This window comes from Typopeltis vanoorti, chromosome 2 (assembly GCF_054136105.1).
Source record: "Typopeltis vanoorti isolate ZY-2024b chromosome 2, IOZ_Tvanoo_1.0, whole genome shotgun sequence".
Taxonomy (NCBI): Eukaryota; Metazoa; Arthropoda; class Arachnida; order Uropygi; family Thelyphonidae; genus Typopeltis; species Typopeltis vanoorti.
Genome location: NC_143550.1, coordinates 115,121,387 through 115,146,008, shown reverse-complemented (window position 1 = coordinate 115,146,008; position 24,622 = coordinate 115,121,387). Strand labels below are relative to the sequence as shown.

General features: G+C 35.3%; 1 protein-coding gene and 1 non-coding gene across 2 annotated transcripts in view; both read right to left on the bottom strand.

Moving 5' to 3' along the window:
- Nucleotides 1-1,008: 1,008 nt before the first annotated feature.
- Nucleotides 1,009-1,080, bottom strand: TRNAE-UUC (transfer RNA glutamic acid (anticodon UUC)). The gene has a single exon. It is a non-coding gene; the product is annotated as a tRNA-Glu (tRNA).
- Nucleotides 1,081-3,523: 2,443 nt separating this feature from the next.
- LOC150109355 (paired box protein Pax-7-like) overlaps nt 3,524-24,622 on the bottom strand; it is a 74,657-nt gene continuing 53,558 nt past the window's right edge. Inside the window, exons 3-6 of the mRNA XM_090402174.1 lie at nt 24,222-24,406; nt 14,406-14,553; nt 7,663-7,817; nt 3,524-3,952 (exon numbers count right to left, since the gene is read on the bottom strand). Of these exons, the coding sequence (XP_090258300.1) occupies nt 3,524-3,952; nt 7,663-7,817; nt 14,406-14,553; nt 24,222-24,406 (917 nt within the window). The remainder of the gene's footprint in view (nt 3,953-7,662; nt 7,818-14,405; nt 14,554-24,221; nt 24,407-24,622) is intronic.

Below are 24,622 nucleotides of genomic sequence, written 5' to 3'. Positions count from 1 at the left end.
AATTTTCACTGTGGTTTATACGTGTGTTTCTTCTAATTAGAAGTATTATGATTAGCATTGAGTCGTACAAGTGAGAAGTAGCATCATGAAAAAAAAAAGCAAGAAAAAAAACTTTTTTTTTTTTTTTTTTTTTTTGAGGCTGAGGAACCTATGGATGTGATCATTTTGTGTCAGAAAAGGCCATACATGTCAAATCCACCTACGAAGTATTGTTTTAACAGAAGAAAAGATAATTATGATTTTGCATGAAGGTGCGAATATTATGAAAGATAAGGGGAGAAATGAACGGAGATCTTCCTTACGAGAAAGTGTCGCCTATTCCCTTTGAAAATAAAAAGATGTTTTATATATATATATATAATTTTTTTTTTTTTTGATTCAAGTGAGTCGTTCTGATGTAATAGCATTCTAATTTCTAATAAGTTCGAAGCAAAAGATGAGTTAAAAATTGGCAAAATGAGTAGCGAAATATCTGTTATAACATACGGGAATGCTGCTATGGAATGAAGGGTCTCATACAAGATGCGTCCATCCGAGACTGGTAGCCATACAATTGCGTTAAGTTAGCGATTATGAGAACAGGATATTTAAAATTCATGTGAATCCCTCTATGAATTGAATAGTGAAAATCAAACAGATTTCATTGAAGGCTTTAATGTAATAAATCTGGGAGGGAGAACTGCTGAACTTGCCAGATTTTCAGTTACTTAGGGTTTTCGGCAATTTCTGCGTCAGACCAAATCTTGAATCTTGAATTTGTCTGAATTTAGAATATTTTTCGAGACAATGGTCATTAGAATTGTGCAGCATAAGAAGGGTTCCCAGATTGGATTATTATTTAATTTTTAGATATAGATGATTTTCAATTAAAACATCGAACTTCTATATTTTAATATCATGGGGTGACAATGAATTAGAGTCAATTTAGATATTTTTTTACAGCTTCCAGAATCTCATAACACTAAATGCTTAAAATGCAACAAAAGAACAATAACATAAAAACTCTCTTTCCCATGCCGGGAATCGAACCCGGGCCTCCTGGGTGAAAGCCAGGTATCCTAGCCACTAAACCACATGGGACTTATGTAAACGATTTCATTTGATTGTCTGATATTGTGCTGAAACAGTATGAGATTAATCTTTTTTTTTTTTTTTAATTTTATAAGGTTTTGTTTTCTTATGATCATATTTTATTTTAACAAGTTTAAAGGCAAGTTATTCTCATAACTTCTTTATTCAATTTCGAAATGTTTAAGCTTCAAAATATTTCAGAATAAAAGAATGATGGACTTTGAATATTTCTTCATTCAATGGCTTACAGCAGTTTCTTTATGGTATTTATTTATTTATTTGAAGACAACTCGATTCCTTGATCAACCCAATGCGTGTCAACTAGATCCATGTGTATCAACCCCCGATTATGTTGGGTAATGAGAGAAAAAGCTAGGAAACTCGAAAAACATAAACTTATCCGTAAATATCCACACTGTATTAAAATATGGATATCCTTTATTCATGTTGTTGTGGTAATAAATGCGAGTATGATTTACTGAGCAGTCCAACATTTCCGGAGAGTCGGCTGTTAAATTATCCCAAATCTCCTTTGATGCGAGTATATCATTTGTAACCAGACAAACCAGCGGGTTTGTGTGATATGTAGGGGGAGATCAACTTTTTTTGCGGGAAAATCGCACCATCGCCGTATGAAGCTGGCTAACTCACCTTCACTTGAAAAGTCTTCAAGCATCCCTATTGTATTGTAACAGCAATCGAACCTAGATTTCGTTACCCTAGGAACATCGTCATTACCGATTGTGTTGAATTTTTAATACATCATGGATGAAAAGGATTAAATAAAACACTTTACAAACTACATAACCCACACGTAAAGCCAAGTTTTAATTGGGCAAGCATATCCAATTAACTGGATATCATTGCTAATTAACAATTGACTAGATACACGTCATTCATATAGAGTAAAAATACACTTACCCATATAAAGAATATATAAACGAATATAATACTGTATTGCATTAATATAAATTGAAATAAACGATGTGTATTTCATTCTAATGTGTTTTGCAACAATGAGTAGCCACTTGTCTGTTTTTTGATTTTCTAGTTTATTTCAATGCCACAATTTTTATGTCTGCGTGTGAAGTTTAGTTTGTTTGTGAAAAGAATATTGTTATAAAACACAACAATAATCCATCGACAATGCTAATAGTTTATTTTTCATTTCCCAAGCTGGACGAATCATATACAATGCCATAAAACTGTATTTTCGATGGTTTTTTTATGAGTTCTTTCAAAGAAGCCAAAACGAAGCTAAAAAAAAATCAAAGCAAAATGCTACAATTATATTCTGGCAATTGTAGAACTTTTCATCACGTATGTATGTATATATAACACATACATACAAACGTAGATTTATATATATATATATTTTAATTACACTCATTAATATATACAGGCACTTTTGGGGCTTAACATTCATAATGTTTATTTTATTTTTTTATTTTTTTGATTTGAGCGCGTGCATGTCCATTTCGCTTTATAATTTTTAATAATTGTCCATTTCGTGTTACAAAACTATATACAATGCTATTAATTTACAATAAGCGTTATTATTGAAATGCAATATTTTATTACATATTAATGTACAGACTTTTGTAATGCATATTAATTAACTGAAATTCTATTTTGGCATTGACGATAAGAAATAATTAAAAATTCTTGCTGATTTCAACAAGAATCCAAAATAAATGATTTCTTTATTTTATCCAATCGTACTTTCATTTTAAATACGCAGGAACTAATCGCAGAATAAAATCTCGCATCTTGAATAAAAATAATGTAGCAACTTTCTTCCGTCTTCGCGTATCATTTTTTCCCTCATCTTTCTTTCTTAGAATATTCTTGATAAAAAATATCTTATCGAGTATGTTTTTTTTTTAAGATGACTCTTTCTGCTTCGTGAAAATATAAGCTAATAACTTTTCTTATTTAAAAATATTTACTTGATTTATAATACATTTATAAAATACATTTTTTTCTCCGCTGTACATGCCAATTGATAGATTTTAAATGGCACGAGGAAGTACATCTACATCGTTCAAACGTTGAGGGATGATGTGCATCTTGATTATTTAAAAAGATGCATATTCTGGACGGCATTTATCTTGAAGAAATATGTGCGAATTCGATTTACATATTTTAAAATAATAATTTCCGAAAATCATTCAAAATTTAATGACTTATCAACAGCTAAATTGTTCTTTTATTCAACTTTCTATATTCACGCTCGCTAAACATATCGTTAAAAAACTATGTTTATTGATTTTTCCCCCTTTTAAGAAAAAAAAAAAAAAACGCAAAGCCAAAATAAATCTGGCAAACAAACTCCCTCCAGAACTTTTCATATTAATTTCCTGGCTGAAATTGACAAAATAAAAAATACTGAACAGTGAAATTTACAAGTATTGTTGTTATGGCAACCAAAATGGCAGTCCATTGTCGGTTATCATAGGGCCAGTCCGCGTATACCTGTCGCAAACTGACTGGTGTAATAGAACGAAGGTTTCAGTTCGACGCCAGCGTGCGTGTGCGTCATCCCGTTGAATGCCGACGACACGAACGGATCACTTCCATGGCCTAGCATTCCACTGCCGAAAGCGGCCGCAGATTCGGAGGCCGCGCTGGAAGTCGCCGGGTGAGTTCCCCATCCGTTAGTGGATACTCGGGTGTGAAGGGCCGCTGCGGCAGCAGCTGCTGTAGGGTTCCACGCGGCCGCTTCTTCCGTCGGCATACTGGCAGCAGTTCCTCCCGCGGAGCCTGGATGCAGTTGCAAGGGCTGGTGATGGTGATGATGATGGTGGTGGGGGGTGTAGTCTGCGGCGCTCGGGGCTGTCGCTCCAGTGGTAGGGACGTTTGAATGCAACATGTTCATCACCTGGAAAAGGAGAAAAAAAAAAAAAAAAAAAAAAACATTATTGATTGACTTTGTGGGGTGTTCCAGTGGCTTAGCGAGGAGGTTACGTCTCCCCTAATTTTGCGGTCTCGTATAGTTGCGTTTGGATACAAATGGTTTACTTTCCTTCCTTGCTAAGCTACTGGGTTGCTTTGTATCGCTTGCATATTCTAATTAAAGACAAGTTTAACGTAATTATCGGAAAATATATTTCAAACTTGCTTTCATCCCCTCAAAGTAGACAAACCAGCCAAGGGACACACAAACACAGTGACAGACGATAATAGCCAGCCAGGCATAACGATACAAGTAGTGACCAAAGTGTCGAAACATTCGTCTTGTCACAGCCAACTCTCTGATGCCCATGCAGTCACTTCAATGCTTAGAGGTTACATGTTTTTATCCAATCATTAGACTCTTCTTGTAGTTTCACTACTTTGACTTTCCTTCAAGACGAAGAATACCGCTATCTCTTGGTATCTTCAACTCTTTCTCCGACTATTTAAGGTCCTCCAATCATACGAGCCTGAAGTGACACCCTTTAAACTTTTTATTTTATTTTATAACATTCCCGTTGATTTCGTATTTATTAACATATGTAATATCAGTGTACACACTTCTGAATATCTTTTTGTATGGACGAAAAGACCTGGGTTCGACTCTACTTGAAGAAAAATGACCATATTCCCGAATACATGGTGGGAAAAACAATTTCTCGAAATATTCCCTGATTTGCATTGGTGGGTGTCTTTTCTTATACAAGTCAAACAAGATTTAAGATTTTTTTTTCTCTCGATAAAAAAATTAAAGAAAATAAATACAGAAATCCTTCTTGATGTGACTCAAATCACAGTAGAATCTGAACACTAGTTGCGTATCGGAGAGGGGAAAAAAAACTCCCATTTTTTTGAGTGGTAATAAATCCAGCAAAGGAATGTAAGAGATTACAAATTTATTTAGAGCGCTTCCAAATTCTTAATTTCTGGGAATCGCACGCACACACACCTCCCCCCCCCCACACACACATACACGACTTCATCTACATGTCGTACTGGGATTTCATCGGAATATGCGCTCATCAGTCTGACTTATTTGACAATTGTGATCATATAAACTTGAATCCTGCAGTGTTGTAACTGCACTGGATTCATCTTTTGCCTTGGCAATCATCTTCCAAGGAGCCGACATTGTCTTTCACTCTATAATTAAGATTTATGTTTCTCTACTACTCTTTTTCTCTTCTTTTCATTCTTTCATTTCTTCTATTTCTTTAAGGATCCATCAGAAATGACACATCGTGTTTAGTTACTCGTCTAAACTTTGTAGTGGAATCTTCAGCTAGCTTTAACCATTGCAGAAGACTTCAGAAACTATAAATATTATTGCTAAATAATTTATCACGGTTCAAACAGGATTTTCTTCCCCAGAAATAAATATTCGCGCGTTCTATATTATTCTATTTAAATATATTTAAAATGGTGGAGCTTTCACAAAGCCAGCGTATTGTACACTAGTTTGTGATATAACAAAGAAATGTGTGAAATATTCTTGAAACCAAACATATTTATTAGGCACTTTTATGTATTTATGCAATCCAAATCAGTGTAACAAATCAAACGTCCCCAGACATTTCTTGGACGCCCCTGGGAAGACTGTCTCTCCTATTGAGAACCACTCACCCAGATAAATCGGGAATTGTCACACACACACACACACTTGTGTAAGCACGCTTCTGTCTCCTTCAGTTGACATCTGCACAATGTTTTTATAGGACTCGTCCCATATTTGGGCAACTAATATTTCGATTTCCTCATGTTTCGAAGCAACGGTCGGTGCAACAGTCACATGATCATGATTTTAGAAATCCATTCTTTTCAGTCAGAGGCGGCTCGTGCATAGGCATTGCGGAATTGCAGCACCCCCAATTTTTCTCGATATATCAATATATTTATTAATTTATTTATATTTGCTTGTAATATTTAATTTTATCATCAACAATCCTTTTTTATTATTTTTATTATTTTGTATAAAAATAATAAAAATCCATCTTGTAGCACTTAGGAGGGCGAAGGACGCTAGCAGCACTATGTTTATCACAGTGTCATATTGCTACGCTCGCAAGCATATGCACGTCATAGTGAGATGCGAGCTATTAACGTAATGCGGCACTGTCAGTCGCGCAGTTCCGCTGTTGTTGATATGCAGTTTGCGCCAGTAGTAGAGTGTTCGTAGTGCTTATCTCTAAATATTTGGACATTACAATTAAAGGATTTAATTGTAATGTCCAAAAATTGTAAATCCATTCCTTTAATTACAATTAAAGGAATGGATATTATTTTTAAGTAATTTTGAATTAAACAAAACTGTATAATTTTATCGATAATGAACAATATTTTTTCATGTTTAATTTTTTTTAAATTTTTACCATAATTTTGATATTTTATCCAAACACGTATACACTATACTTACAGTGTGTATGTATATTTCGAAAGTTGCAGCACCCCCCGCGATTTCAAGCCACGAGTCGCCACTGAATATAGATAACGGACAATCGCCCAGATTTCAAGGTGAACCATGATCTTAAATTATTTAAATTACTACAATGAAGGATCTACACCGACATTTTGTCATTCAATTTCGACATCGTTTCAATTTCATCATTGAAACGATGGATGCATTCATTCAGGCAGATCGTTCTCCTTGAAAATCCACTTCCTTTCTAGTTGTGCAGACACCATCAAATTGCTCATCTCCAACTTTCGGTATTTGCAGAGGTGAATACCCTGCATGTTATAGCTATCCATTAAGTGTCTTCGGTCTATTAAATTGTTTAGATATTGTGTAGATTTGCATCGAGTGCTATTAGCGTCATCTGCTTTACATTAGAACTCGTCTAAGTTTTTGAGTACAGCGGAAACCAATCGTGTCCGTGCGCTTTCTTATGCCACAGAGGTGTTTACTCCTCTACTGTTGGTATTTGAGGTTGATTTTTCTCCGAGTGCTCCCGTTCTTCTAAATAATCTGAAACCGGTCTGGAATACATTTTAAAGTAACTGCTAGTCTATGCCGTTGACACTTTTGATTAACTTAGATCTTTTGGAAGAGTGAAATAGTACTATTGCCACTGATAATAATAATAATAGTTTACACGAAGTGTCTACGATTCTGATTGACGAACGAACTGTTACAAAAATATATGCCACATGCGAACTGGAATGATTGGACCCAAAATTTTCAACAGTTCTTCGCTATAACAAGCAATTATCATTTACTCTATCATGTTAGTCGCTGAAGTCCTTCAAGCCGTAAATGGATCCTGAAGTCAGCCTCTTTCCTAGACGTGTTAATATGTCATTAAGGACTTTCCGGAGATTATAAAAAAAAAAAAAAAAAAAAAAAAAAAAAAAAAAAATCGGAGGGAAAATAGGAAATACCAAAATTGCCAATTGATATCCCAATTTATTGAATTAATTATTAAAGTGAACAAAGTGGGCATGGTTTTCTACGATGTGGATGATCATCGCGGCCTCAGACAAGCCCTTCTTTCATTGGGTGAAAATGGAGATCAGTGATTTTTTCGTAATATTCTAATACAAACAAACAGTTGCGAAAATCCTTTCCGTACGGTCTAAATGGGCCTGCAATACACTTACAATGAAGGCTGCGATGAAATAAATCTCATTGGCTCTTACCTGTGACTGGAGGGAGGTTCCTGAGGTGACATAGGCGGAGTCAGCCATATGATTCGTGTACGATAAGGTGGTACGGGTGTCAGGCACGGCTGCTCCTTGATGGTGAAGCGGGACCGTAGCAGTAGCTTGTCCTGGATGATGTAAAGTGGGAGGTTCTATTGATAAAAAGAAGAGGGAAGGAGAAGTGAATTTTTCGATCTATGAAAAATTTTGTGGAAATTATATTCACTAGTTTAATTTTCAAATATATTGCGTTTAATTTCTTGCAAATTAATCTCAAATTCAATTGGTTAAATTGCAATTGCATTTATATACAACAGATGGCGCCAGCGATATTTTATTTAGAAACTAGATTCTTTACTATTCTTTTAAAAAAACAAACATTTCGTTAACTATTTATAAAAAAAATTTACTTAAAATAATATTTTAAAGAAAAAATTATTTGAGATTATTATTATTTTTTGATATATTGTATTATTCAATTATTTACCTTTAATAAAATAATATACATTTTTTATATTTTCATTCCTTCAAACTGTAATTATCAAAGAAAAGCCACACGGATTCGTTTTGTATTGTTGTTTACTACACAAATTAAATATTAAATAAAATATAACAGATATATGGTTTGTTAGTTAATATTTACAAAATAAACATTATTAAAAATGTTAATTGTTGATAATTAGTGCAGTTTTCAATTCTTCAATTCGTATTTCTAAAATTTATTGATTTTTAGTTAAAGAAAATTCTCTTTAAAAAAAATAGAAGAACGATTGAACTTCTACAATAAATAGCGTATGTAAATCAATATTTAATTTTTTAAAAAATGCACTACGTATAAATAAATATATCAATATTCAGCCTGGTTAATCAGCGAGTAGAAATACATTGCATGTTGTCCATCACAGCGTGGTGTGGAATGGCTTTCTTGTGGTTCCACCAGCGGGTCCATAGACACTCTTTGTGTCACTCAAGTGGGAATGTGTAGCGTGGTCTGAGATTCAGCTCAGTGCCCAGGTATGCGATATTTAATATATATCTGCGCAGTGTAAAAAATAAATAAATAAATCACGAAACAAGCTCCAACTTCGTAGCAAGGTCATATACAAATGTGTGTACTGTCCTACTCCAGGAGTTAGAAAAAAGTAAAAAAATAAATATAAATAACAAGAAAATATGAAACGATCTTTGTTTGGAAAAACGCCAGTAGCACTGTAGATTCTGTACCTGCCAACATAAATTCTAAGCTACTTGGCTTTTCAGAATGGTATAACTAGCAACGCAAGTTCAGCAATAACAAATCATTATTTTCATTTCTTTTGGCTCAATGAGGAGTCGCTTAAGGATCAAAGCCAAATAACTGAGAGGAAACCTCCACATCGCCTTTAAGGGATACGGAGAACCGATTGGAGTTTTTAACTTAATATTAATCCTCACCTGCACGTGTTGTGCCCCGTTAGTAAGTATACACCAGGCACTGAACGAACGAGAATGATACAGTTCATTCTCGCTCGAAAAAATATGAACAATAACAACCAAACCTTGGAGCCTCAGTGGCAAACTCAGAAGAAATCATTGATCGATTTAGTTAGGGACATATGTGATGAAGTTGCATGCAAGAATGGAAAAATAACTGGACACAAGATGTTAAAGAATCAGTCCTGGACAAGAAGAAATCATATAGAATGTTCCTAGCAAATAAGTTGGCAGATGCCCTAAAATAATAGCTAAACAAAAGTCGTGGAAAGACTTTGGTAAGAGTATGGAAAATAAATATCAGGTGGCAAAATATTCTGGAGGCTACTGAAACGAGCTTCGAAATGAAGGAAAAAGTACTTTAAAAGGAATTAAAGATGATAAAGATGACATGAAAACTGAAAATAAGGATGTCTGGAGTAATTACTTTGAAACACTGTTAAATGAAACAGCAGTGACAGAACCATATTAGAAAATTTTCAAGAGAAATGCAAAGAGGAGTACACGTCAATACTTGAGGTAGAAAAAGCCATCAAAAGCCTGAAATGTGGAAAGGCAGCAAGAGGAGATGATATTCGACCAGAAATGCTCAAATATATGGAGGTATAAAAGTTTTGCAGAGGGCCTGGTCAGAAGATCGAATTCCAGATGATTGGAGTAGATCTCTTATAGTTCCCATGTATGAAAAAAGGGAATAAACTGAATGTGAGAATTACAGAGGAATTTCTCCACTAAGTATTTCAGGTAAGATTTATGAACGTATACTAAACACTACAATTATACGGAGTGAAAGGAATGTTATACAGAGCAATACATAGTCTATGTTTAAGTTGTAAGTCAGCAGTTCGAATTGAAGGAAATATAGGAAGATGGTTTGATATAAAATCAGATGTTCGACAAGGGAGAACACATTCTCCACTCTTATTCATCATCTACGGATTGCATTACGAAAGAAAGTAGCATTAGGTCTAATATCAGAATTGGAGATGTCAGACTTAACTGTGCTTTATGCAAATGATGTTATACACCTAAACATATCCAGTGCAAGTCTCCAGGATTGTTTAACTGATAGGAATAACAAATGCAACAAATTTGGCATGAAAATCAGCAATAAAAAGACCAAACTATGAAAATAGACAAGAGCATAGAAAACTTCAGCTGCATTCTGAATGTTCTTTGAAATATTTCAGCTATTTAGGCACAGTTTTTAGTGAAGATGGTAAAGTAAATCTGAAAATAGACAACAGAATAAGCAAAGCTGGTATGGTTGGTAACCAGCTGAATAAATTTAATATAGAATAAGAGAGAAATTAGCCAAAACAATAAACTAGCAGTATACAAGACAGTGTTTAAACCAGTTTTAAGTTATGGATCTGAGTGTTGTGTTAGAAATAAAGCACTTGATCAAAAACTAGAGACCACAGATATGAGGGTTCTGAGAAGAATTAGGGGAGTGAACCAATGGCAGAAGCATATTAAAAATGAAGATATTAGAAATGAACTTGACATTATTAGCATTCAAGAATGTAAACATAGGTAAACTAAGGTGGTATGGCCACTTAAAGAGAATGGGTGAAGAAAGGTTTAGAAAAACAAGTGTTCTCTGCCAGGTTGGCAGGGAAAAAAAAAAAAACCTACAGGAAGACCAAGATCTAGATGGATTGATTCAGTCAGAAGTGCCTTAGAAGAAAGAAAGAAATGGTAGATAGATACGTATTGGAGTACTCACAAATAATAGGCTGATTTGGAGGAATGCTGTCGACAGGAGATTAATAATAATGTAAACTTAATCATGTAGTGTTGTCATAATAGCCTGAACACCTTTTGAGGGTACATAATCAGGAAACTGATGATTTTCTCAATTAAGGAAAAAGGCTGGTAATCGGAGAACTTTTTCTATACATCGCTAAAATATTGTTTGGGATATTTTGCATGCCAGACACACTTTTTTTTTTTTTTTAAATAATACCGTATTTACTCCAATATAGCTCGCACGTTTTTCCCCCTAATTAAATTTTAAAAATCATGGTGCGAAATATATGCGAGGATTTTCGGAAACTAAAGTTTTTCAGGAAAAAAACAAAATTGACGTTTATAATTAAATTCTCAGTATTCATTATAATTTATAATTGCTCATATTTATAGAATGAATGCATTTAAAGTTTAATTATCAACGTTATTGACGCGATCAGTCGATCACCTTCATCATGAAATATATTTGATTTTTTTTTAGCGCTAATGAAGCTTCTGCAATTAAATTAATTATTTCTCACGAAACCATGTCCGAAGCTCTCAAAATTTAGTTGCACAACAGTTCTAATGATGGTCTCTTAATCTTAATCCATCCTCACGCAATCGAAGATCGAGTAGAAGTCGATACTCCCACTCCCACATTTTTTCTACTGTTTCCTTCCATCTCTATGCATTATGGTATTAACAAAACATCGCGCTACTCAATGACAAAGGCAAACTGACGATTGTTGAGTTGAAATGCTGATTCTCTTCAACCGAATTCCAAAATATCTGAAACTGCCATAACAACATGCACACAACTGACAGTCATAATACACGATTCTGTTCAATTAAAGATTAACCATCTTTGAAACCCAATTAAGGCTCTATCAGAACCTTAATTGGGTTTCAAAGAAGCTACGTTACTTTCCGCGACGGGCCAATGAGCCTAACACTCAGGGAACAAAGCTGGATAACTGGAAGGACACATGCTGGCTGGGCCATGGTCCTGTTAAATCAGGCCCCGGCTATTTCGTCAGGGATAACAAGGATTAACGTGAAGTCAGCTACTCGAACCAACTCCAAATCACCATCAGCATAATTCAGGATGGGTGACGCCGACATAAGAGGCATCAACCGCAAAGTGGAACCGGCAGGTGAACTAAAGAAGTACCAGGTAGACAGAACTGGTGTTTTAAACAAAAGAGGACAAAACGGGTAAGATTCTTCTTAGCAACTTATACAAGTTGTTTCATTCTGGAAATAATGATCACAGTAAGGAAGGAATGACTACAATATTCAACACTAAACATGAGGATAGTTTCTTCACATCAAGTAGAGTGATGTGGAAAAATGTCAGGATACAAAATTGGACAAGGAGACTTATTTATACCTATTGTCCGACAAAGGGTTCTGCAAAGGAAGGGGTAAAGGATTTTTTTTTTTTTTTTTTTGAAGAACATAAAGAACAAAAAGTTAGTCCTTGTTGGAAATCAGACATACAGAAATGTTTTGGGAAAATTTGGAGAAAAAAGCAAAGCTAATAAGAATGGTATCTGCTGAATTTCTTTCAAGGACATTTCAGGGGGGGCGGGATTTGCCTCAAGATCTCCTGAATCACTTGGTGCTATGCGTGGTACGACGTTGTGAGAGCTGCATCGCAGTTCGGGGTGGACATATTCCACACTGAAATATCTCTCCGCATAGTTTACTGTAAGTCATCATCATCATCATCACGAACCATGGGCTCACTGCCCGATGGTGTCTGATGCTTCCTTCGCCACCTTCTTCCACCTTTCTTTGTCCAGTACACAGTGTACTGGACAAAGAAAGGTCGCATTTCTGTAACCTCATTCCACACCAGTCCTTTATGCCGTCTATGAATTCTCTGTATGGTCTACCTCTTCTGTTTACACCATCCATAATACCAACCATGAATATCTTTATCTTCCGATCCCCACTTATTCTACAGATGTGTCCAAATAAGTGCAGCTTCCGTTGTATAATTTTCTGCATTCAACCATCTTTGGTTGTATCCTCCGAAAGAGCTCTTCATTTGTGACTTTTTGTACCCATCCTATTCTTAGAATCTTCCTTTAACAAGTTCTTTCAAATGCCAAAATTCTTTTTCTGATTTCTTATTTATTACCCATGTTTCAGATCCAAACAGTACACCGCTAACGATGCATGTTTCTAATACGCTTCATTTCGTGCAGGCTGATCGCTTTATTTTTTCAATGTTATCCGTGGCTTTCAGAATTCCTTAACTACGTCCTTAGGAAGTTTGTAACTTTTGCCAAAAGTGTATTGCAATTTAATTTGTCCGAAATTTATAACACATTTTTGTGTGATTATAATTTATTAGTGTGCTGGAAATGAATTTATGTTCTCATTTAGGTGTAGTCATGAAATTTTTTTTTCATATACAGGTAAAAATGCAGTTCGTCTCTTAGATTTTGGACACCAGTGTATATTGTTATATTCAAAAATAATCTGTGAAGAAAACTACATGAAATTAAAACCTGATTCCTTTACTAGCTGTCAGCAGGTGAAATATACGAGAAAAAATTTCATCGATTCATTGCGTCACGTGTCTGGCGAAATTAACCGGTGTTTGTGCATTTTTCAACTTGGAAAAAAGCCTGAATTCAATTAGATCACAAAAAAAAAAAAAAAAAATTAATCAGTCCGCGAACACGTTTATAAACTACGACAAACTACTTTATTCTACCAAATTAGGTTGAAAACCAATTACTCGTTCATAACAAGTCGTTAGGCTTAAAGGAGAAAATAAAGAACGAGATTTGAATGAATACGTTTTGAATATTTTAATCTTACTTTCATCTGTCAACTGTCTGTAAATAAAAGTGTGGGTGGAAAAGCTATTTCTCTCTTAAATGTATAAATAATGAAAACGATTAGAATTGACACACGATTATTACATTTAATTTATTTAATTTTTTTTTTCGAAAAGGATAAGTTGCGTTAAAAGGTGGTCGGACTCTATCAAAGGAACTCGACCCAAATATTTATGATTTTCTCATCTACATTTCACACTTGAAAGTAGGTCGTAAAGCAACTATGTAAAAACTCATGAATCTTCTATACGCGTCTTAAAGTTTTCTTTTCTATCTTTCAATTTATTTTATTTTTTTTCTGCGAAGATAATTGCACTTGTTAATTAGCTCTGCCACTACAATGGGGGACTGTCCTATTAATCATATCAGTTAAATCAAACACAGTTTAATTAGATGGGCGGTAAGGGAATTTCGCCGGCGATAAGGGGGGAAAGAAAATAAGTAAGCGTGACCCTGAAAAAAAAAAAAAAAGATAAGAAATAAAAAAAAAACATGGCCCAGCAAGTTTGTTTGACGAAAGCCTCTATTGTACGATGTCACGTCTATGTGGTCACGTGTTCAAGACAGAGTGCTCACGCCTGGGCTGACAAATTGCATGAGGCCACGACTCTTGTGCCGACAGCTAGTATAGAATCGAGCCACCAGCTGCGTTGCGTGCTGTATCAACAGGCCACCCACCTTGTGCGGGGGTGGAGTAGGCGGGGTCAGGCAACAGGTACGGCCCATTGGGAGGATAACCCATTGGAAGGCTCAGGGCACTGAATCCATTCAGCTGTTGACTTCCCATCTGCTTTCGCCAGCGAGCTCTTCTGTTGCTGAACCAAACCTGGAAATAGACAGAAAATAAGAACATTTTAAGTATTTATGGCCAGCTATATAGACATAATTAGAGTATACATTCTGACTTAACATTATTGAAAAGCAATACATTTGGATATAAAACGAACAGACAATAAACAAGAAATATAATCACTAAACATATTCTTAAATGCTCTGAATAGTAAGTATACTGTACTTAGACCCGTGCTATATCCAAAGTAATAAATATATAGAATTTATTTAATGTGGATTTCAAAAATATAAGGCTACAAACAATAGGCAGGCATAGTTTTTTTTCTCCTCTTAATTTTGCTGCGATTTATTTATAAAAAATGAAATAAATTAGATTTCCAATCACTGGATTTTTAAGATTTGAGATAACAAATTTGCCTGGATAAAAACAATTATAATATACTTTTCTTTTAATCTTTCTGGTGTATGTTAAAATAAAATATTAAAATATTTTCTTTTAAAATTTTAAGCTCTAATCTTTCTTTTTTTTAGAGAATCCATATTATTTATGCACACTTTTTTCATAAATGAGATCTACCCAAATATGGAACAAATCTGAGTCACGTCGATCCAAAAAGGGATGCAACATTGCTACTTTAACCAATTTCTTTTTTTAATCTAATGAATGAATATTTTATTATTTTATTTCATTTAAAAAAAAAAAAAAACTTTCTTCATTGACTTGAGGGGGAAGGTTAGAAATTTTCATAGTTCGGATTGTATCAGAGGTCATGGCTCAAGTTGCACGCAGGAGCATCTCAGTACCAAGCACGTGACCATAGATGTCACCAGCGACTTTCAAAATGCGCGTTAACGAATTTGATTTGTTACCTCTGTTATTTTTAATGAAGTTGGATATGTGACTCAACGGAAAATGACCAATGAAATATATTTCTTCTTTAGTAATTTTAAATACAATCAAACAACAGCATTAATAAATGGTAAAGCATATATGTCATACGGAATGCACAAAATTTTTATTCCACACACACCATGGGTTGCCCAAACTTGCTTGCGGTACAAAAATTGCAATAATTGACTAGAAAATACATGGGATAAATTGGGAAGAGGAAGAAGAAAAAAAGCTGATTATTAGTTGTCTACATTATATTAAAACAACTATGACGACTGTATACTATGTTTGTTATATTGAGTGTCGGTTTGCCTTTTTTTTCTGGATGTAATTTCTGGCCAACACCTTATGACGTAGACAAACTCAGATTCACTCAAAAGTTCCATAAATGATATTTCTTGCATGCTACAAGTTTGAAATGAGACAGACGAAATCCCCCTGATCTTACGTTTTTTTTTTTTTTTAATACTGTAGAGTGTGCCCTTCAGCGTTTTTAATAATAACTTTATTAATTGTTATATAACAAGGTATCACGGTATTTAAATATGAAAAGCTTCTCTCCTAGGTTGGACTTCATTCCTTTTTTCTTTTTTTTTTAATTTAGGAAAAGAAAAACGTGGGGGCTGAGTAAAAGGGGCTAGTTAGGAGAAATTATCTACTCCTGGGGTTGCTTGAGCCAACATTCTAGTAAAAGATACGCCAAATGCTTATAACAATATTTTTTTTTTCTTTAGTAGAAAATGAATTAGCAGTACTCCCTTGAAAGTGGCAAAGTTATTTCCATCTACAAAAAAAAAAAAAAAAAAAAAAGAGAGACAAACAGGCGTCAGAAAAAGACAAACAGTCTTCAAAGTCTTCTAAAATACTAAGAAGTGCGATGAGTCTGGAGAAAGACTAGAATTGGATTCAAGATAGGATGATCAACAAAAATAAAATAAAACAAACGTTAGGGACTGATGGTTTGGAATGTAAATTGGAGATGCCTGAATGTTGAATGGAAAGGCAGCTCACGGACTGCACATGCCAGAGTGGAGATTCCCCTCATCACCCCGCAACTATTCAGCATCTCAAGTAGGAAAAAAAAAAATAATAATAATAATATATATATATATATATATAGGTCAACCTTTCCTGTCTTGAAACAATAGGGTAGGCCCAGTAGCTAAATAGTGTGGTGTGAGCGATCCTGTCTGTTGACATGCACGCGGACATGGACATAAGTTGTGTAAGCAGTCCCGTCGATGACAGTTACGGCGATGTCATATACACGAAACCAAGAATGAAAATGTTATGGGAATCGTTCAAAAGTCAATTAATTAATCTTATTGACAATCATGCCGGAATTAATTGGGGGTACAGTTGGCGCAGGTGCCAGAACTGGAGGGGATTTGAGAAGAGAACGTTCCATCGAAGAGGGGATCAACTCTGACAACAAAGAAATAATCATCACGACATCATCAAAAGACAGCGCGAGCCTGTGCACCTAGAAACAATCAGACGGAATGCTTTTAAAGATTACATGCATCTGGGTGCCAGAGTATACTAATTTGGATGGTGCGATCACGTGTAGAAATAAACATTAAGAGTTGACTGTTTTCAAGACTGGAGAAAGGGAAGACGGTTGAACATCCGATTTGTTGAGATCACTTAAATGCCAATGAGAAGTGACTCGTTTTTGTAGAACCATGGAACTCTGGCATCACCGATGTAAGTCCCACTACTACACAACTTCCACTTCGAATTCATCGGACCAGTACAGAATAATGTATTGATAAACTGGCAAACGATTATAAAACAAATTAGCATAAAAAATAAAACGAGCGAACTGCTATTGAAAAAAAAAGAAAGAAAAAATTCTGCTTTCTTTAAAAAGTGACTCAGATTTCCGTTTTTTTTTTAATCTGCTTATTCAAACTCAGTCTGTTTGTTGGGGAGCAGATATGCTATTTAGCTATCAGCTTAATTCACAAGCGAAGACAGAGAAAATTTAGAAACATTCTAACTTAGAAAAATTTTGTTTCACAAGAAAGAAGCGCCCTCTCAGAGAGGGGGGTATCAAAAATTCTTACATTTAAGATATACTCACTGGTTAAGATCGTTTCTTAGATTGCAGCGTTTGAATCCCAGAGGAAGAGTATTCTCCACATTTGGACAAGTTAAAATGCATTCATCATTGATAAGTTTTTGCTGTTTAAATGTGAGCATCTGTAGATTAGTGAATATAGATGAACCCCCTTTGAATGGGAGGACCGGGTTCGAATGCCGTCTAGGAGGAGAAGAAACTCTGTTAGGATTATTTGTGTATTTGTGGCTTTTCAACATAAGGTGAGTTAGCGGATGTCGTACGGAGATAGTAAAGTTTATCGTCCTTTACAGGCAAACCAATCAGGAGAACACACGTAGTTTACAAATAAAATAAAAAAGCAAATTTTGGACAAAAAATGCTGAAATGCAATGCATAGTGTTTTTTTCTTTTTTTTTTTCTTTTCTTTAATCCAAGGGATTGCCTGTGCCTTTGAGAAAATACAAAATTGTTTATCTAAACTATTATATCTTCCTCAGCCTAACTAGCTTAATAAAGTATCTAATAACACAGTCCAACACAGTCAATTTTTGCTGACTTTTATATGAGACTTGTTTTTTACTAATTTGGGTGCGCTGATTGCAAATATCAAACCCATTTTTCTCTATCACGTCAGGTTTTTCCTCTATGGCATTTTCTTTTTGCTAATTTGTAAGTTTTAGAGGATCAAAAAAATCGATATTCTAATATTATTTTCTGAAAGTATGTCCTTTTAAAAATCTGTTCCTAACTTATTATCAAGAAATTCGAAAAATTCCCGAAGATATAGCCTATTATTCAAAGCGGTGCGCAGATCAGAATCGGAGCGCTCACCGCTCTCGCTTGTTAGTAAACGAATAAATGCGTAAGAACCTGCAACGGCACGTACTGGCGCTTTTAGTGCGAGAGAGGCCAATAATTAGATACATAACTACTTAACAATATTCATTAAAAATTACAAGAATATTTATAAAAAAATAACGATTTTACTTACACATGAGTTTTAGGGAATACATTTTTGTTTGTAGCAATTTCTGCTGTGTGTTCTGTTTTGGCAATCCCTTTGAATACTCCAACAGTAGTCGGCCATCATGTGAGAATCCCATCTTCCTTGGTACCATCGTAAATGAAGTCGATCGATTAACGATTGACTGATTTCGATCGTTCTTTGTCCGTTATGACGCATATAGCATTCATTTGTTTTAGGCAGTTGTCATCGCCTACTTTTCATCACCTAAATGTATTAGGTCGGTTATCGGCCTCTCTCGCACTAAAAGCGCCAGTACGTGCCGTTGCAGGTTCTTACTCATTTATTCGTTTACTAACAAGCGAGAGCGGTGAGCGCTCCGATTCTGATCTGCGCACCGCTTTGAATAATAGGCTATATCTTCGGGAATTTTTCGAATTTCTTGATAAAAAGTTAGGAACAGATTTTTAAAAGTACATACTTTCAGAAAATAATATTAAAAAATCGATTTTTTTTGGTTCCTCTAAATAGTACTGCCTCTTTAAAACTATCAAAAACTTACAAATTAGCAAAAAGAAAATGCCATAGAGGAAAAACCTGACGTGATAGAGAAAGAGAAAAATGGGTTTGATATTTGAAATCAGCGCACCCAAATTAGTAAAAAACAAGTGTCAGATCATAATCAGCAGGGAAAAAAAAAAATTTTTTTGTTAGCCAGTGTAATTTATAAGTATGTCAACATGCAGTTTTCACTGAGATTATAGGCTTAAAAATGGGATGTTTGTGTGTAGAGATTTCGTCACGAATGGGAGGTCATGCATGAAACTACACAAAGCTAGAATTGGACAAAGTTCATGTGACGTGCCATTAACAATGAGATAGTCGTAAGTCTTTTGATGAAATGTAATAAATTTCAACAAGCTACGAAAGGAAAGATAATTAATAAGGTGGGATTCCAAGAAAAGACACTTCGTCGCCTGTACTCTGTATCAAAGTTGTAGTTCCAAACGATCAAAATGAAGATCCGGCATAATAATACGTGAATCTGAAAAGTCGACAACACGGTAAACATTTGTGGGAGTTTCCATCCCCATGTGATCCACATATTTAACGTAATAGAAGAGAGAATTTGATTTATTTCTAAAATATTTATTTTTTTAATAGGCCACACATGGGCTATAAGACCAGTATATTTGTGGCCAAGTAGGTAATGCTACGAATCATAATACAATCTCTTTCAAAGTTTCAATTCTTTACACTAAAATAACCATTCATAAAATAACATATCATCTTGCGAGACCCTGCCCACGCAATAAAAGACTTTGGCCTCGGTATTTATCATCAATATCTGCCATCTGTCTAATATCCATTCAAAAAACTACACCCATCAGTCTGAATTACTATTATCCAATTCGGATGAATTCAAGTTCTCAGAAACACGTTTCGTATTTCTGGAAAATCGTCCCCATATCATCGAATGCATTTGGTGATTGTTCAAACTTGCCAATATTCACCCCCCACAATTATCATTGGATATATTTTGTACTCTACATTCTGCATCAAATATATTTTGCAGTCGTTTAAAATAAATAAATTCCCTAATGCGTTTTATTCGCTAAAGAGAGTAGACAAAAAACTGTTTGTAGTCTTAGCTAAGCTTTTTTGGAAACTGATGAGCAGTCTTCGGAATTAGTCATCACCGATAATTGAATTCACGACTACCGATGATTTTGAAGACGTCAGGTCGAAAACGAAGGCAGAAGACCACAATCATTTTGTGTTCCTAAACCCTAATTCGAATTGTTGTCTGAAACATTCCAGTTCTTTGGAGAAAAAAAAGTTACTTGTCTTAATCAAAGATCGACTAACTTGGGAACCAGATGAAAAATAACCTTAAAAAAAGTTCCTCTGGTTACTAACTAGAATCTAATCTATAACCGTGTTTCTTCTAATTGTCTAGTATTATGGAACCAGAAGTGTTGCAACATAATTATACAAGCACCATTCAATTGTTTGTAAATATAATCCCTCCCTTTTCCTACATAAACTGTTACTCCTCTACAAGTTCGATTTTACACCGTTTTTTTAAACTGCTTCTCTCTCTCTCTCTCCCCCAGGAGAAGGGAATAAAAGAGATAAAGAGAATGCAAATTATATCCGTCAACTGTATATGTTTACCAGCCGGTGTGTGTTTTTCAGGAAGAAATCTCCTCCGCCTACACATAGCTATGCAGACATTGTCTACGATGTTGACTGGTCTTCTAAAGTTTCCTTCGCTTGAACATGATAAACATAGCAATTTCTTGTCATTAATGAATAACACTTCAAGCCGGCTTCGCCCACTTAGGTAGACTCTGAGTAGGTTGATGCTATGAACAAGTCGAAGGATACACATTTAGATTTGTCAACATAAATCTTTTTATGACTTCACGGCATTCGTATGTAGTTTAGGACTTTCAAAACAATGCATTCCAATAAATCTTTTCAAGGAGAAGATAACTGCTTCATTATTCGCACTTAAAAAAACATTTTATAAGTGTTTGTACGTTGCAGTAACTCGCATAAACAGCGTATCAAACTCTTTCACTTCGTTATAAGACTCGACACATTTTGACACGCAACCAAAAAAAGAATTATATGAATCCAGTAGACTTTTGTTTTCAAGGTTGGTGCGTACTTCGGCATGTCTTGGTTTTATTGTTGTAGTAACTGCCGTTCTTTGATTTCTTTAACATTTTTTCATTATTTGGGAAACTCATTCAATCTGGACTTCTTTTTTTTTCTACCCTGCTTAGTTTTGTGACCTTGCACAGTGTTGACTTTTATATAATAGGCATTCATTCGGTGGCCCTAAAATTCATTGAAGGGGGCAGAGAAAAAAACACAGAAATAGAAATTTTTTCGTGTATCGGAATATCCCCTTCGCCCAGACCGTAATACCAAAAACGGGAGTTATATTTTTAAATCTTGACTGGAACTATTTGGAATGCTTCAGATAGCCACATGTTACTTCAAGTACGATAACAGAAAAATATGTAAACGTATTTGTATTACCTTAAAAATACAAAAGCTTAAGATTCTCATAAGAAGACAAAATTTTCTAAATCTGATGTTTTTTTTTTTTTTTTTTTTTTTTTTTTTTTTTTTTTTTTTTTGTGGATTAGGTTGTATAATTTTCAGTTCCTCCTACTCAGATTTTGCTTTGAGTTCCACTGTGATTTATCGTCGGGTTAGGATTGGCCAGTCGGTCATCGTTCATAACAGCAGGCATTAAGAATAATGATGGGAAATGTTCCCTGATTGCAAATCTAAAGACAGCATAAAATAAAACAGCATTAGCAACCATACATTAAATTCAGATATTAACCAATTAAATCTCATGATTAGTTCATAGATCAAAAGTGATTTTAAGAAATGACTTATCAAGACTGAGCTGAACCTCATCTTCACTTTGGTGTACCAAACCTCATTCCATATACACTATCGTACCAAAAAGTCGCGAGCTTTTCATTTTGCAAAATAGGCAAATGGGCCAAAAGAAAACACGAAATGAACAGATTTTAATACACTGGCTTTATAGTCTCATTTGCTTCCAGCAACCCAATTTAATCAAACTATACTTCCGGTTGCAGGAAACTGGGTGGGGGACTACACAATATACATATCTTATATAAAGGAGATCATTAGTTAGCTTTGAAGTCATTTCGATTCTGTATACCACACAACGAATATTCATTTCCTCCAAACGATAATCTGATGTAATTTTGGAAGAAAATGTCCGTTTAGCTATTGAACATTCCCAAATCCACAGTTGGTAAGATGATAATTGGTTATCACAGCCACATGCAGTTTCATAAGTGTTTCCGCTATGTGTACAGAGTTGCACGCTATGAAATTTCTCGAAAGAGTTGCAACTCCCAAATACAATCTGGTGGACGTGTTTGAGTTGTCCCAACCAACGATGAAGTTTGGCGGTGGTACTAGCGTGGCATTTCTACTGTTGGTATGAACGAAGCCTCGTTGGTCCTAGATGTGACAATTTAATGGTGGACATCCTTACGCTTTCTAAAACTACAACGCTTTATTTGACAACGTTATGTATGAAGGTAAACAAGTAGTTTGAAGAGATAACATCGGACCATTCGATAGTAAACACAGAATTTTGACTGACGTAAATCTGACAGAATATCTATGGAACTGAAATGTAGAAAAAAACTGAGTATGGACAAAATGGTCTTCTTTATTACCCGAAATCCTTTAAAGGATTGACACGAATATATCAAAACCACAACGGAAAACTTATAATAAAACATGTGAATAAAGAAATGAAAGAAAATGTAAAAATACAAACAAAAGTGTACACCATAACTTTTGTTAGGACAGTGTAAGTCGCTTGGAAAATCGAACACTAATCCATTATGGTTACTGAATTAAAATGTTCGCTTTTCATAACAAAAGAGTCTCCTTCCATCGATATTTTGAATATTTCTGCGATGCCGGTCAAGTCAGTTAACATGATGAATGTCGCCCGCATTCATCACCTTTACCCAACGGCCGTGCCCACCCTTTACGAGTGAGGAAACCGCTGGAAAAGTGTTGCACTGCGTAATCGTTTAAAACTGTCATTATCACTTGTTGCCATTAATCTTATTCTTTCTCTCTCTCACCTTCGTCCACCAACTTCTAATCTGACACGTACAGACTTTCTTTGAGTGGCCTATTAATTCCGTAATTTTTCATTTCCTGTCCATTATGTGACTCTGTCTACAAGAACATGGCGGAATTCTTCATAAACTTTGTTCCTTCCATTGAATTGTGATATTTTGCCTTTCTCTCCACCCCTTTTCCCCCCCAAAAGGGAGCATTGTGTTCGTGTGAATATTGCAAACAACGCAAGGTAAATGGGTGTACAGCTCGGAAAGCATGGCTACTATTGTTATGAGAACGCTTCTTCGCAGACTGATGTTGCCCGGCCATTTTGTACCAACTTACTCTCTTTTATGGTCTAAATTACAGGTTTTTGTTGCCGAGGCTGGAGCGGCATCTTTGCTCCCGTCAGTCCCACTAAGTGATTGCCTCCATGGCTGGCCTGTCTTCGGCTTTTCTCTGACCCTTGCCGCTCAAACAGGCTGACAGGTATCAGGTTTTCGCCGTAGGCTTAGCAGCTGCAACCAGCACAAGGTATTCGCAACTTAGCTGTCAAGTTTTTACTCTTTTTTTTTTTTTTTTGACTTCCCTTTTTCTTATCCCCTCCCCCCCTTCTGTTTCGCGCGCGCGCGGTCTCTCACGTGCGCCCGACCGACCAGATCGCCACTATTTCCTGTGTAATACGACGTGTCTTGTCTTCTTCACCTACCGCAGCGCGTCATCGTTGTACGATAATGATAAGGCAACTACCGATAGAGGGCGGGGCTATCTATCAGTCATTTTCGCACCTTCGGGTAATGGTTGGCGATATGGTATTATTTTGCCTGCAGGTCACGACAAGCAACAGGTCTTGTCATTTCCCCAACAGCTCAACGAACAGGTCGGAATTGGCTGGGATGTGTAATTGATTTCGGAGAGAAGGGAATTATCACGTTTTCACGGGGATGGAATGTGTTAGTTTTCGAACAAAACCTTATAAAAATGTTAACACCTCCGAAATCAAGTGAACAACACCCAGAGAAAAAAGAAAAGTCTATTATAATATGTTATGTGTAATGAAGATCCTTTTGTTATAAATCTTGAAATTGCTATTACTGCTTCGTCGATAGAGACTAGTTATTTATTATTTCTTACCTGTACCCTAGCTTCTGTTAACTTTGTCCTTTGCGCAAGCTCCTCCCTCGTATAGATATCAGGGTATTGAGTCCTTTCAAAAGCTTTTTCGAGCTCATCTAATTGGGCGGCAGTAAATGTGGTTCTTGAACGTCTTTGTTTCCTCTTTAAAGTTAAACCTGGCTCGGATTCACAGTCGGAATGACCTGTATCTTCGCTGTCACGGGTTGCTAGATAGGGGGGGAGGGGAAAAGCACGTATAAAGTTTGCCATATTTATCTGTACATCCAGAAAAAGAAATGTGTTGACTGTTTCTCTAAACAAGTGAAATCACTCATACTAAGTTCATAAAATTTATAAATATCATTTTTATATGAAATAATAATGTAACTTATATTTTATTTTAAATTATTTTAAAATTT